A 15,364-nucleotide genomic window follows, 5' to 3' on the forward strand; every position below is an offset into this window, starting at 1 on the left:
TTTTGAAACTATGTATAAATAAAAAATATATATAAAAATACATTATTTAAATACTAAAAATTATTATTTAAATAATCATAACAAACTAGCCTTAATTTCTTGTTTCTTTAAAAATGACAGGATTAAGATTAAAATATATATATATATATATTGTACTTCTGGTCTGAAAAGATTCTTACATAAACAACATTGACTTGGGAGGACTAGGAAAGTTCAGTTTTCATCATAGTAAAGTCCCGGACATAAAAATTTTTACAAATTTTATCACAATTTATCATGCCGCGAATTATGAGTAGGGAATGCATAGACCTACTATTTGACTTTCACCATTCACAATTTATCAAGTAGCAAATTGTGACAATAATTATGAAATTTTTTATATCACTGACATTTTCCTAAAGTCCCCCAACGTGAATCGTCACTGCTGACTCTCACCCAATAATCATCAGTAACGTAATTAACAATGGTACGAATACAGTAACATCTTGCCACGTAACCAATTACACGTAGTCCTAGTACAAATTAATGGAAAATTATTATGTAATTCGAAATTCTATAAATACGTATTTTTACCTCTCACATAAATAATAAATCTTATTAATTAAATTCATAATAGGTTGCACGTTCATGTGAGAGGGAGAAATAGGCTGATGCTTCGGACTACCTAATCATTTTCCCAAATTCATATCTTCCTCACGAATGTCACACACACCCACACAAAAACAAAAAGAGAGAGTGATTGCAGTTTGAGATAGTGGCAATGGCGAGTGTTGTTGGAGAGGAAGTGAGCAACAAGCAAGTGATATTCAAGGACTATTTCACTGGTTTTCCCAAGGAATCAGACATGTACTTGACCACAAGTACCATAAAATTGAAGGTTCCAGAGGGTTCCAATGGTGTTCTTTTGAAGAATCTCTACTTGTCCTGTGACCCTGTCATGCGTATCCTGATGCAACGAGTTGTTCCTAATGGATTCTCCAATTACACCCCTGGTTCTGTAAGTTTTTCTGTTTGGTTCCCCATAAAATTACTATATGGGATATGGGGTTCTAATAATTTTTACTGTTTTTGACTAATTTGAAGTGGGGTTCTTTCAAATTTGGAGATTGCCCATAATATGATAGTATAGCAAGATGGTATTTTGAGTTCTTTGTCTTTTCCTATTTGGGAATTGGAAATCTTGGGTTCCAACTTAAGAATTTATATATTGTCCATGGTGATTCATGGTTGAAAAATTAGGTAATTGTTCAATTTCGCAATTGGGTGTAGAAATTAAAATACAATAGAATGTGTGTAGCGGAATCTCAATTAAGAATCTTTTTTCTTTTTTTTTTTTTGCAAATGAAATGATGAGAGATATAGATTGTTCATCGTGATTCATGGAAAATTGTTCAATTTGGAAATTTAATTTAGAAATTAATGGTATTAGAATATGTGTAGTTGGAATCACAATAAAGAATCTTTTATTGGTAAATAAAATCATAAGATATAGTTGACGATGAATGCAGAGAATGTTTTTGGTACTCGTGGAGGTGAATGACAGAAAAGAAAGAAAGCAGAATGCTTGAAGAAGAATAACCTTGTTAAACATTTTAGATACTACTAAAAGATTAACTAACTCCTTGTACGACTAAAAGAGATTAATGATATACATACATACATACATATATGTATATATATACATGCGCATGAGTGACTGCTTGTTAAAAATTATGTTGTGTACAAGTTTGAGCTTGCAGTTGTGAACTTTTCTTTGTGAAAACTTGCAGCCGATAAATGGGTATGGAGTGGCTAAAGTTTTGGATTCTGGGCATCCAGACTTCAAGGCAGGTGACTTAGTTTGGGGGTCTGCTAGATGGGAAGAGTATAGCCTAATCACAGCAACCGAAGGCCTCAGAAAGATCACTCACAGTGATGTACCCCTTTCCTACTATACAGGACTTCTTGGTATGTTGTTTGCTTATTCTATAAAGTTTGGATTGACTTGAGATTTAGACAAAGGTGATTATGCTACATACCCTTTTGATATGCATGTCTCAAAGAGTAGTTTCATTAATTTAAGATCTCCTTTGATTTTGTGGACATCTTGATCAATTATCCCTGTAAATGTGCACTAATCTTCTAACTTTGCCTTTTCATTTTAAAAAAGGTATGCCTGGTATGACCGCCTATGCTGGTTTCCATGAAGTTTGTTCCCCTAAGAAAGGAGAATATGTCTTCGTTTCAGCCGCATCCGGTGCTGTTGGCCAGCTTGTTGGACAATTTGCAAAATTGTTGGGTTGTTATGTAGTTGGAAGTGCTGGAAGTAAAGAAAAGGTATATTCTATTTGGATATATACTTTTTAGTACTCACTGGCCCTTCTTTATCTACAAGCTGCTCTTTATCTGAATTCCACAGTGAGTAATTTGGACAGTATGGAATCTTCCTTCCCCACAAACCTTTCCTAAAAACATTCCTTTTCTCCTTCTGTGATTGTGGAGTGTGGCTGGTGGGATGAATGTACCATTCACATAAAAAAAATAAAATAAAATAAAAAAACTATTTTTAAGTATGAAAAACTCAACTTTCTTCTGTGATGACTTTAGGTTGATCTATTGAAAAATAAGTTTGGATTTGATGATGCTTTCAATTATAAGGAAGAGCATGACTTGGATGCTGCTTTGAAAAGGTCAGTATGTCATTTGCATAATAGGAGTTTAAAATTGTAATCTGAAGCTTGAAGCAAATACAGTTTCCTTGGCAGATTAGGTTGTTCTTTTTTAGCATTATTTTAACAAACTGGAAGGGCCATTACTTGATATGACACCACATATATTATCAACAACTGGCTTATTGAAACTTCTAGGCCTTGCCCGTAGCAGCTTTAAGGTTGGGTTAATCCTTGGTGTATGGTCTAAGGCTTAAATATAGAAGTATCAAGCAAGTGAAAATAAAGAAAGATGGAAGGGTTTCAAGTACGTCATTTTATTTTGTAACATTAATTGTGGTAGTTGGTCCTCAATCTTTTTAATAGCTATTCATCATGATGGAATCACTATCAATTCTTTGTGATGTAGGCAATGAAGTGAATCTAGTGATTTAGATGACTTATATTTTAAAATGTTTGGTACAGATAATCTTGCTCATTTGACATGGTTTTTCTTTGTGCTGCCCACAAACCTGATTTTAGTTTGTGAATATGAAATATAGTGACCAACATTTAAAAATTATCTAGTATCTGTCTAATAAAAAACTATCAATCTGTAATTGATACCCATCCATTAGAGCCTTGGTGATATTATCTTCATTCTTTGAAACATACATCAGTATTTTGATCTTTGAAACACATTATTGGTTTGTGTCCATCCTCAGGTATTTCCCAGAGGGCATTGATATTTACTTTGAGAATGTTGGGGGTGAAACACTTGATGCAGTGCTCCTAAACATGAGAGTCCATGGTCGCATTGCTGTATGTGGGATGATCTCACAGTATAATCTTGATCAACCAGAAGGCATAAAAAATTTGATGTGTCTCATATACAAACGCATCCATATGACAGGATTTACAGTTCGCGATTACTATCACCTTTATCCCAAGTTCTTAGACACTGTGCTGCCTTACATCAAAGAGGGGAAGATAGCATACGTAGAAGACATAGCTGAAGGCCTTGAGAGTGGTCCAGCTGCCTTGGTTGGACTCTTTAGTGGTCGCAACATCGGAAAACAAGTAGTTGTAATTGCTCGTGAATAATTCTGCCTTGTGTTTTGTATCTGCTTCTACTGTTGTTGGACTGAGTTATCTGCATAGTATTACTTGTGTGCAGTGCCTTCTAGGTTGCAAAGAAGTGTTTGAAGTTGGCTCAAATGGCTTATTGGGTTCAAAAGAATAATAGTGTTGTGTAAATCCTGTATGTGATGAGTGTATACTCCTTTGAATAGATGGAAAGGAAGAGAATTTGTGGTGTGGCATTAAATGCTTTGGTGTCTTTGTCCCCGTAACTTTTATGTTTATTGATGTAAAGAGGAGAAGACAACGCATTTGGCTTACCGTTGTCATTGAGTAAGAATTAGCATCATTCAGGTTGTTCCATATCTCTAAGTAGATGCTTATGCCTTTTGCTTAAGCCTTATATGTGGTCATATATCTTCAGGTTCATATAAACATATGGAGTTCTGATGATCTCCTTAATTTAGGTCCTCTCTCTCTCTCTCTCTCTCTCTAAGTCATCCCTTGTTTTGAGTTCCAGACGAGTGGTTGAAAGATTCATTTTCTTCTGCTTGAAGTTTACCAAGCATGCTTCTTCTTCTTATGGGCCTTAAACAGAAAAGGATAATTTCTGCAATTTCTTATTCATTTAGGATTTAGCTAACATGACATATTATTGAGATATAAGATATGAGGCTTTTCTTTCATTGGATAGAGTTTACCTCCAAATCAGTTTGGAAGAAACTTCATCCAACCCACCATGTGATGATTCAAATGACTATTCATGTCTGTTTTACTATGGTGATAGCTGAAGCTATGATTTTATCAGTGTTGTAGCTGCAAGGAAGAATGAAGAACATGGTTCTCAAGTTCCTTGGCCAAGACCTCCTTATTTTTTCCCTTTAAATGTAAGTTGAAGGAATTCAAGGAATTCAACCCCGAATTTAACCTCACAGATTGAACGGAGAAGAATGCCATAACCAAGCAGTATTTCCATTAATTTTTAGTACAATTGTAAATGATTTTAAATTCAAGAGATGTAAAAAGTACATACACGCATATGTTGGCATTTATTAAGCAATGGACAATTTCTCTTTATTTTCATCCTATATATATATAGGAAATAATTATTCTCCATAAGCACTAGCCACAACCCAACAAACTAACCTGATCTTGACCCTAAAAAAAAACCTTCCATATGTTAGAGTAGGATGGTAATCTGACACAATGGTACATACTACATTCATACAATGTATGATTGAATCTGTACGGCACCGAGACCCCAAAGCCCATACAGGTCTTGGGCCCAGGCCCATACCGGTTTTGGATGCAGGCCCAGCGGAAAGGTCCAGTTACCCTACGTCCTTCTTGAAACTGCCTTAACGTGAAAACAAGTTTTGGGGGCTGAGTTCCAACAAACGATCAGTTTAACTTTCCCGGGCAAATGAATTGGCTGTGTCCGGGAAAGTCATGACATGCACGGGAAACTCATGATATGCACGGGAAACTGAGTTGCCGAACATAATCCATCAAGCAGGAACCAAGTTCCAAGGTCATAAATGCTGCACCGCCCTCTCACCTAAACATCCACTTTAACCAGATAATATTGGACCCTTAGTAGCACTAACGGTGGCTGTAATCATAATCTCCCCACTAACCTTGGCTATAAATAGAAGAAATTGGGGAGAAGAAGGGGTTCAGAAAAATTGAGAGAAAACAATCAAGTGAGAAAGAATAAAGAGTGTTGCTTTGAGTCTCTCTGCCGAGAACGACCCAAAGTAGGAAATCCTCAAACCCACTACAAATAAGTTGTGAGCCCAAGTAATTTAAGGCCCAACAGTCTCGTACTTGGTTCTTACAATTGGCGCCCACCGTGGGGCTCTCCTACGAAGCTGTGGTTCGATTGAGACTCAAACAAGGGAAATGTCTGAGGAGCGTTCAGGAGGGCATGCTCCGAGCAATTCCATAGGATCTTCTCGGGGATCGACGTGGAGGGAGAGAAGGCAGAAACGGTGGGAGGATAGGGAGCATCCAAGAGGAGAGGAAAGGTCCGGATTGGGAGAAGGATCGGCCCAGACACACCGGACGATTTCAGGCGTCTCAGCACATCGGCAATATGATGATAGAGACCGAGAGCTAGAGCGGTTACGCAGATTGGTAATGGACTTGGAGCTGGAAGCAAGGGGTCGACGCCACGAAAGGAACCGCAACCCCCAACCAAGGAGAAACCGGGGCGAGGAGGGTTCCAGCCGATCTATTACGCAACAATACCGAGACCGATCACGCTCTCAAGAGTCACATCGACACTCCTGGGAGACGCGTCATCGACGGGACCGTTCCCGATCGCATGGATATGATGACCGAGGATCAGAGTCGCCAGAGGAGCGGCGGCACCACAACGCCGCAATGGACGCCATGAGCAGAGCCTTGCGGATGGCAGCCCGGTCTCCATTCTCCGATGAGATTGAACGGGCCCCCATGCCGAGCAGATTCACGCGACCACCATTCAATTCCTATGAGGGGAGGACAGACCCCGTGGAGCATGTCAGTCACTACATCCACATAATGTCTTTGCATGCGCACAATGATGCACTGATGTGTAAAGTATTCCCCTCTAGCCTCGGCTCAACGGCCCTGAGATGGTTTAATGGGTTACGGAAGGGCTCCATACACTGCTTTGCCGAGCTGATTCAAGAATTCGGCAGTAGATTTGTGACATGTAGCCGAGTGCAACAGCCGGTAGACGCGCTACTTTCCATGAAGATGAGGGTCGAGGAAACCCTTCGGAGTTATGCTAGCCGATACTGGGAACTCTACAACGAGATTGGTGGAGGGAATGAGAAAATTGCGGCGAGCACCTTCAGGATGGGGCTCCCCGAAGACTCTAAGTTACGGGAGTCGTTGACGAAAAGACCCCTCGAGGATATGAGGCAATTGATGAGGCGCATAGAGGAGTACAAACGCCTGGAGGACGACCGGCTGCAGAGTAGGAGGAAAGCCCCATTAATTGGGAGATCTCGGCAAGGCGTTTTGCCGACAAAACCAAAGAAAGACTTCAGAATGCAAGAACCAGAGGTACATATCGAAGGGGTAAATGTGGCATTTAAGGAGCCCGTACACAAAATCTTGGAGCGGATCAAGAACGAGTCATTTTTCAGATGGCCAAACAAAATGGGGGGCGACCCATCTCGGAGGAACCAAAACCTGTATTGCACCTACTACAGAGACAAGGGGCACACCACCGAGCAGTGTCGGGTACTAAAGGATCACCTCGGGCAGCTGGTAAAGGCAGGGTACCTGAAAGAGTTCATTGCAGACGCCACTCACCAAAAAGCCGAACGGGGCGTCCAACAAAAAAGGAACCCCCTCCTGCCTCCACTGGGGGTAATCGAAGTCATCCACGTTGCACCAAAAGGAACAGCAGCAACAAAAAGGGTATTGACAGTGGCTTGCACGGGAGGAGGATCAGCCGAGAAGAAGAAGAAAGTTGGACAGCTTAACATATCGTTCGGGGAAGACGATTTGGAGGGAACGGTCCAACCACATGACGACGCTTTGGTGGTCACGGCCCGGATAGGCGAGTTCCTGGTGAAGAGGGTAATGATTGATCAGGGGAACGGGGCTGACGTCATGTACCCAGACCTCTTCGAAGGGCTCGGATTAAGGACCCAAGATTTGGCGAAGTATGACACGCCGCTGGTCTCATTTGATGGGAGAGTCGTAATTCCCGAGGGACAAATCTCTCTCCCGGTGGATATGGAAGGCAAGGGGGTTATAGTTACCTTTATAGTAGTCCGATCATTCTCGCCGTACACCGCAATCTTGGGGAGGCCGTGGATTCACGCCATGGAGGCTGTCCCATCCACCCTCCACATGAAAGTTAAATTTCCTACCGAGCATGGAATTGCCGAGGTGAGGGGGAACCAACAAGTGGCGAGGCAGTGCCTTATCACCGCTGCCACATGGAAAAGTGAACAACCCGGACAAGTTGAGTAGGCCGATAAAGAGACTTCATAGCAATTACAGAGGCCCCGAGGGGAAGCGGGGCCGGACGTGGCCGAAGAGGTATTGAAGGTTAGGATTCTTCCAGATACTGACAAGTATTTTCAGATAGGCACAAGCATGAATGACCAAGAAAGGGTGGAGATGTTGTTGTTCCTTTTGCAGAATGTAGATGTTTTCGCGTGGAACCCGTACGAAGTGCCCGGCGTAGACCTCGAGTTCATTGTCCACAAACTCAACGTGGACCCATCATTTCCCCCGAAGAAGTAGAAACCGAGAAGAGCATCAAAAGAACACGTCGATGCAGTAAACCTGGAGGTCCAGCGGCTGAAGGAAGCCGGGGTCATAAAAGAAATATTCTTCCCGAGATGGCTAGCAAACACTGTTGTAGTGAAGAAAAAGAATGGTAAATGGAGAGTTTGTGTGGACTTCACAGATTTAAACAGAGCGTGTCCCAAGGACCCATTCCCGATGCCCAAGATTGATCAGCTAGTAGATGCCACGTACGGGCACCCGAGGATGAGCTTCCTCGACGCCTTCCAAGGCTACCACCAGATTGCCTTGGCGCCCGAGGACCGAGAAAAGACAGCATTTATATCCCCGAACGCAAACTATCACTACGAGGTCATGCTGTTTGGATTGAAGAATGCTGGGGCCACCTACCAGCGTATGATGACAAGGATGTTCCGAGAAAAAATTGGATGCACGGTTGAAGTTTATATCGACGACATGGTGGTAAAAAGTAGAAAAGAGTCGCAGCATACTGAAGACCTTCGGGGAGTATTCGAGATACTACGACGGCACAAATTACGCCTAAATGTCGAAAAGTGCACTTTCGGAGTGGGGGCTGGCAAGTTCCTGGGTTATCTGATCTCCACTAGGGGAATAAAGGCTAACCCCGACCAAATAGAGGCCGTCAATCGCCTCAAACCACCGAGCAATCCTAAGGAGGTGCAAGTGCTCACTGGGATGTTAGCCGCCCTGAACTGATTCATCTCCAAGTTTGCCGATCGCTGCCGGCCATTCTATCAACTTCTGAAGAAGTGGAAGGGGTTTCGTTGGGACGAAGGATGTGATGAGGCTTTCCGAGAGCTGAAGGAATACTTGGCAAAGGCGCCGAGGTTGACAGCCCCAGAGCCCAGAGAGGATTTGTTTATGTACCTCTCAGTTACCAAGCATGCCGTAAATGCTGTGTTGCTAAGGGACCAAGGAGTACAAATGCCAGTGTATTACGTAAGCAAAACCTTGGTAGATGCTGAGACAAGGTACTTGCCTCTGGAGAAGTTAGTTTTGGCCCTGGTGCACGCCACGAGGAAGTTGCCACATTACTTCCAGGCTCACACGGTGTTCGTTCTCACCGAGTATCCTTTACAGTTGCTGTTGAAGAGATCGGATTTCACGGGCCGAATTGCCAAATAGGGGACTCGGTTGGGATCGTTTGACATAAGATACCGACCTAGAAGCTCGGTGAAGGGACAAGTCCTCGCAGATTTCATCATAGAATTCACACCTAAGAACGATGGCAAAGTAATCTGTAGTGCAGAAATTCGCCCGTGGAGGGTATTTGTGGACGGCGCCTCAAATGCTATGGGGGCCGGAGCTGGCATTGTCATAATTACCCCTGAGGGCATACGGTTGGAACACTCCTTCAGGTTGGGATTCAAAGCCTCAAACAATGAAACCGAGTATGAGGCCTTACTGGCCGGCTTAAGGGCCATATTGCATCTGGGTGCAAAAGATGTAGAAATTTACTCGGACTCTAGGCTGGTTGTTTATCAGATCACAGGAGACTTCGAGGCTCGGGACTCTCGAATGAAGGCTTATCTGAGTACGGCCAAGCAGATCATTAGCCAATTCGGAACAGTAAAAGTATCCCAAGTAGCAAAGTCACAAAATAAGCACGCCGATTCCCTTGCCACGTTAGCCTCATCGGCTACGGAGGACACGCCTCGGTTAGTCACAATAGAACTTATAAGGGAGCCAAGTATCAGTGTGAAGAGTGTCCCCGGCCAAGCCAAAGTAGAGGTTGCGCAGGCAGCAGTAACTAATCCGTGTTGGATGAAGCCGATCATAGATTTTCTTGCAGAGGATATAGTTCCGGAGGATGAGGAAGAGGCCAAGAAGATTCGTCGGGTTGCTCCCCGGTACTGGCTGTACTCGGAACGCAAATTGTACCGAAGGTCCTTTGCTGGCCCTTACCTTTTGTGCTTGCATCCCGAGAAAGTCAGGGAGCTTCTGGCTGAGCTACATGAGGGGGTGTGTGGCGGACACGTTGGGGGACGATCTTTGGCGCATAGAGCAATGACCCAAGGGTTTTGGTGGCCTCAGATGCAGAAAGATGCCGCTGAATATGTTCGGAGCTGCGAACAGTGTCAAAAGCACGCCCCTTTGATCCATCAGCCTGTAGGGCGTCTGAATCCTGTCAGCAGCCCTTGGCCGTTCGCACAGTGGGGGCTTGACATTCTCGGATCGTTCCCCCGAGCAACGGGGAACCGCCGTTTTGTATTGGTGGCAGTAGATTACTTCACGAAGTGGGCGGAAGCCGAGGCCCTGGCCAATATCCGGGATACTGACGTGAAAAAGTTCGTATGGAAAAACATTATTACAAGGTTTGGGGTGCCAGATGCGCTAGTAACGGACAACGGGCTACAGTTCGACAGCAAAGCCTTTCGGACCTTCTGCAGCGAACTCGGCATCAGGAACAAATATTCAACCCCGGCTTACCCACAAAGCAACGGTCAAGCTGAGGCAGTAAACAAGAAAATTCTGAATGGGCTCAAGAGGAGGTTGGACGGGGCGAAAGGAAGATGGGCAGATGAACTACCCAGTGTATTGTGGGCTTACCGCACGACCCCCAGGAGATCCACGGGGGAAACCCCATTTTCTCTGACGTACGGAGCGGAAGCGGTGATACCGACCGAGGTGAGCTTATGCAGTGCAAGGGTCGCCGGGTTTGACCCCGTCCAGAACGCCGACCTGATGATGGAGCGTTTGGATTGGTTAGAAGAATGTAGAGAGGCCGCATCCATACGGCTCGCCGAGTATCAGCAGAAACTGGCTCAAAGGTACAACCGAAATGTAAAGGGGAGGGAATTCAGCGCCGGGGAGCTAGTACTAAGAAAGGTTGTGGGAAACATGCGAGATATAGCTGCAGGGAAGCTTGCTCAGACCTGGGAGGGACCATACAGAGTTATAGCCATTGCGGGTGCAGGGGCCTACTACTTGGAAGACCTCGACGAGAGGCCGCTTCCCCGGCCATGGAACGCCAACAACTTAAAGAAATTCTACGCATAATTACCCGTGTAAGCCACAACTTGTATTTCGTTAAAATCAAGATTATGATGAACTTATTTGTATATGCCGTTTTCGCGACTATGTACTAGGAGAATTGCAAATAAATCTCTAAGGACAGAAACCTGACCCTCGGCTCGATCATAGTCGCCGAGCAGGTGGAAACCTTACAAATAAATCTCTAAGGACAGAAACCTGACCCTCGGCTCGATCATAGTCGCCGAGCAGGTGGAAACCTTACAAATAAATCTCTAAGGACAGAAACCTGACCCTCGGCTCGATAAAATTCGTCGATCAGGTGGAAACCTTACAAATAAATCTTAAGGACAGAAACCTGACCCTCGGCTCGATAAAATTTACCGATCAGGTGGAAACCTTACAAATAAATCTTAAGGACAGAAACCTGACCCTCGGCTCGATCATAGTCACCGAGCAGGTGGAAACCTTACAAATAAATCTCTAAGGACAGAAACCTGACCCTCGGCTCGATAAAATTCGCCGATCAGGTGGAAACCTTACAAATAAATCTTAAGGACAGAAGCCTGACTCTCGGCTCGATCATAGTCGCCGAGCAAGTGGAAACCTTACAAATAAATCTCTAAGGTCAGAAGCCTGACCCTTGGCTCGGTCGAAGTCGCCGAGCAGGTGGAAACCTTACAGCTAAAATCTTTAAGGACAAAGACCTGGTACTCGGCTCGATTAGAACCGATGAACGAGTTTAGACCTTATAACTAAAAACACAAAGGACAAAAACATGACTCTCGGTTAAGCTAAATGACCCAAAGCACTGGCATAATCCCCGTGAAACAAACCAATTGACAAAAATTCATGCAACTGATTAAAATAAAAGTCAAACAGAAAGCATGTTGCTCGTCAAATAGATAAAAGTAACTGTTCATGCACCACATCCCGGTGCCGTAGGCAAATAAACCTTTGAAATTAGAAAATTAATAAAAACAAAGGAAAAATACAACAAGGCTACAAAGGAAATCAGTTGGAAGGTCGGGCAGGATCAGTCACTTCTGCTTGGACGGTTAGGGGGAAAGGCGGGTCTTCACCAAGAAGCTCCTGCACAGTCGGGATGCTGGTGACTTCCACTTCCTCGGGCTCGGCGTGAGCATCAATTTGTTCAACTAGTTCCCTCATGCTGACCGTTTCCACCTCGTCAATAGCGGTCGGAGCTTCCTGGACGGCAGGGGCAGGGCTCGGAAACGGAATTTGGCCGGGGTCCCTCAGATGCGAATCTTCAGGAGCACCCATTGCTTAGAGAGCAGCGAACCACCCGGCCTCAAAACCCATATGCCGAGCCCGAGCCACTACCGGCTCTGCTGAATTCTCGGCATCAGCGAAGCCCTCGTTGTACCACTTTTGCTCCGTGGCCTCCAAGGCTGCCCTGAGGTCGGCTATCTCATCGGCGTTGGCGGTATTAAGGCTGATGGCTTCGGCCAACTTGACCTCCGTCTCATTCTGCTTCACCAGGATCTCCGCACACCTCTTCTCGGCCAATGCCCGATTCTTCTCAGCAGCAGCAGCCTTCTTCTCGGCAGACTCGGCAACTTTAAGCTTTTCCTTCGCCGTTTTGGCTGCCGACTCCCGCGCACCCTTCTCGCGCTCTACTTCCTCGGCCAGATCCCGTGTCCGGCTGGCTACTATGTGAGCTAGTTGAGCAGCCTGGCAAACCCAAAAATTAATAAAGGGACAGAAAAGGATGCATGGAAAGAAAACGAAGAAGCTAAGTAATTACCGCAATGGCGTGCCACTCTAACCGGCGCCCCACAGACTCCTCGGATCCCTCCTCAAAGGCATGCACGTCCTCGGGAAGAAGGAGACCTTCGGCCAAAGTTTGGGCAATACGGCTACCCTCTCCCTTCTCCCACATCCGAACACAGGCGGTTGAGGGCAGTAGTTTGCCGTCCAACAGAAACTTTGGCTTCCATGTTAGAGCCACCTGAGAGGAGGACGCAACCCCCGTGCCAGCTTGGGTCGGTGGCTCACGGATAACAATTCCTCCTGTTGGTTGGGGAGGAGTCTGGACTGCGGCATCCCTCGGACCCGTGGAAGGTTGATCGGTCACTTTCTGCTTCTTACGGGCCCGTCCGGACTGCGAAGGGGGGGGAGGCTGAGACACTTGACCCCGACCCTGAGTAGGCGGGGGCTGATTGGGCTGCCGGGCACCGGGCACAAACCGGTCGATGGTCATGACTCTCCTTGCCACCATCCTTGCACCGGGTTGGATAGCTTCAGCTAGCAAGGCAGCCGCTTCTATCACTTGCTGTTGAGGCTCGGCGGGTGGATTCTCGAGATTGGGCTGCTCTTGGGCTTGGTCTCCTTGCTGTATGGCTTCGTGGGCTATCTCTCTAAGGCGCTGAGATACCCGTTCCGCGGACTCGTCTCGCAAGGGAGCTAGTTCGTCCGAGGCAGTGAACCGCCGACCAAATTCCCTTGCCTCCCCGGTTGTAAGTTTCGGAGGCAAAAAGTTTACGTACCGGACGTCTATATATGACAGCAGGGGGCTGTCAACTAGTAGTGCCTGCTTGAAGGTCTGCCAAGTAGAGTAAACTGGCTCTACCCCGAGGATCAAGTGCGAGGCCCAGAGTTGTCCGTCCCAATGCACGTATATCTCGGAACGGAGGACGAAGTTCAGATCCTTGACGTGGATGGGTCTGAGGTCCGGAACGAACACCTTGCCGTCTGCAAAAGAGCAAGTATCGCATTAGTATCTAACAATAAGAAGAAAAAGAGAAGCAGAGGAAAGCAATTAAATCAAGGGAATAGTACGAACCCACTTCACGCCGTGAAAGGGGGCAAGGGACATCCCCGGCAAACTAATTGTCGCGCACCCTTACAAACTCCCCGACGGAGTTCCTGTTCGAGTCAGGTAGGCATGATATCAGCCGTACCCGATTATCTCTTGTCTTTAAGTAATAGTTGGTGGATTTGTTCCCACAGAGGCTATACATGTGGTTAATGTCATGATGGTTTAACTGTAAGTTAAAGGTATGGTTCAACTTACTGACACAGCTAACTACCCGGTAAAAGTTGGGGAGAAGCTGGTCGGGACACAGCCCATAGTATGTGAGTGCGTTTATCAAGAGGGGATCCACGGGGAACCTAACCCCTCCTTCTAAAATTTACATCAAAGGGAAAAAGGCTGTGCCCCGCCCTCGGTGGAGTTCAATATCACTCTCATGGCAGTAGGCCACATCCACGTCATCGGGAACATTAAATTTACTCCTAAAGGTGGCTAAAGCAGCCGGGGATTCTAGAAGGTAAGAGTAACCCATCTACAGTGACTAAAACTACAGAAGGGGAACTTGAAGAAATAAAGCTGAAGGAACAGGAAGGGGAAGAAAAACTTACTTTGGGTTCTAAGGAGGAAAGGAACACTGGGCAAGCAAGTAAGTGCACAGTGATTTGGTCGGCAGAGAGTAAGCGCAAGAAATCAGAGGCGAAGAAAAAATGAAATGATGTTCAGAGGGGGACTATTTATAGAGCCAAAAGGAAGGTCGGGAGAAGAAACGTTTAATCAAGCAATAAATGGGCACGATTTACGAGCGGCCCATCGAATGCCAAACGTAAGTGATTCGCACGCCGCTTCGGTTCGCGAACCGACAGGCAATAATGGCGACTGCATCTGGCGCCGCGAAACGGCGCATCTTTTGAGATGAACATTAATGAGAAGCCGTAGTCACGAGTCCTAGGCTATAAGATTCCCGAGGTCAAAAGTCCCAGACAACTCCTTGATTTTTCTTGACGACCGAGTATGAATCAAGGGGGGGGCTAATGTATGGCACCGAGACCCCAAAGCCCATACAGGTCTTGGGCCCAAGCCCATACCGGTTTTGGATGCAGGTCCAGCAGAAAGGTCCAGTTACCCTACGTCCTTCTTGAAACTGCCTTAACGTGAAAACAAGTTTTGGGGGCTGAGTTCCAACAAACGATCAATTTAACTTTCCCGAGCAAATGAATTGGCCGTGTCCGGGAAAGTCATGACATGCACGGGAAACTCATGATATGCACGGGAAACTGAGTTGCCGAACATAATCCATCAAGCAGGAACCAAGTTCCAAGGTCATAAATGCTGCACCGCCCTCTCACCTAAACATCCACTTTAACCAGATAATATTGGACCCTTAGTAGCACTAACGGTGGCTGTAATCATAATCTCCCCACTAACCTTGGCTATAAATAGAAGAAATTGGGGAGAAGAAGGGGTTCAGAAAAATTGAGAGAAAACAATCAAGTGAGAAAGAATAAAGAGTGTTGCTTTGAGTCTCTCTGTCGAGAACGACCCAAAGTAGGAAATCCTCAAACCCACTACAAATAAGTTGTGAGCCCAAGTAATTTAAGGCCCAACAATCTCATACTTGGTTCTTACAGAATCA

General features: G+C 45.4%; 2 protein-coding genes across 2 annotated transcripts; both read left to right on the plus strand.

Moving 5' to 3' along the window:
• The first annotated feature begins 643 nt into the window (after positions 1–643).
• Positions 644–4,072, plus strand: LOC126704466 (2-alkenal reductase (NADP(+)-dependent)-like). Its single transcript, XM_050403506.1, has 5 exons — positions 644–997; positions 1,770–1,947; positions 2,150–2,316; positions 2,587–2,669; positions 3,353–4,072. The coding sequence occupies exons 1-5, from the start codon at positions 761–763 to the stop codon at positions 3,729–3,731; spliced, it is 1,044 nt and encodes a 347-aa protein (XP_050259463.1). The 5' UTR covers positions 644–760; the 3' UTR covers positions 3,732–4,072.
• Positions 4,073–6,551: 2,479 nt separating this feature from the next.
• Positions 6,552–7,682, plus strand: LOC126702911 (uncharacterized). The gene has a single exon (XM_050401771.1). It carries the CDS (start codon positions 6,552–6,554, stop codon positions 7,680–7,682), a length of 1,131 nt encoding a protein of 376 aa, XP_050257728.1.
• Positions 7,683–15,364: the final 7,682 nt, after the last annotated feature.

The sequence above is a fragment of the Quercus robur genome, chromosome 10 (assembly GCF_932294415.1).
Source record: "Quercus robur chromosome 10, dhQueRobu3.1, whole genome shotgun sequence".
In the NCBI taxonomy this organism is placed as follows: domain Eukaryota; kingdom Viridiplantae; phylum Streptophyta; class Magnoliopsida; order Fagales; family Fagaceae; genus Quercus; species Quercus robur.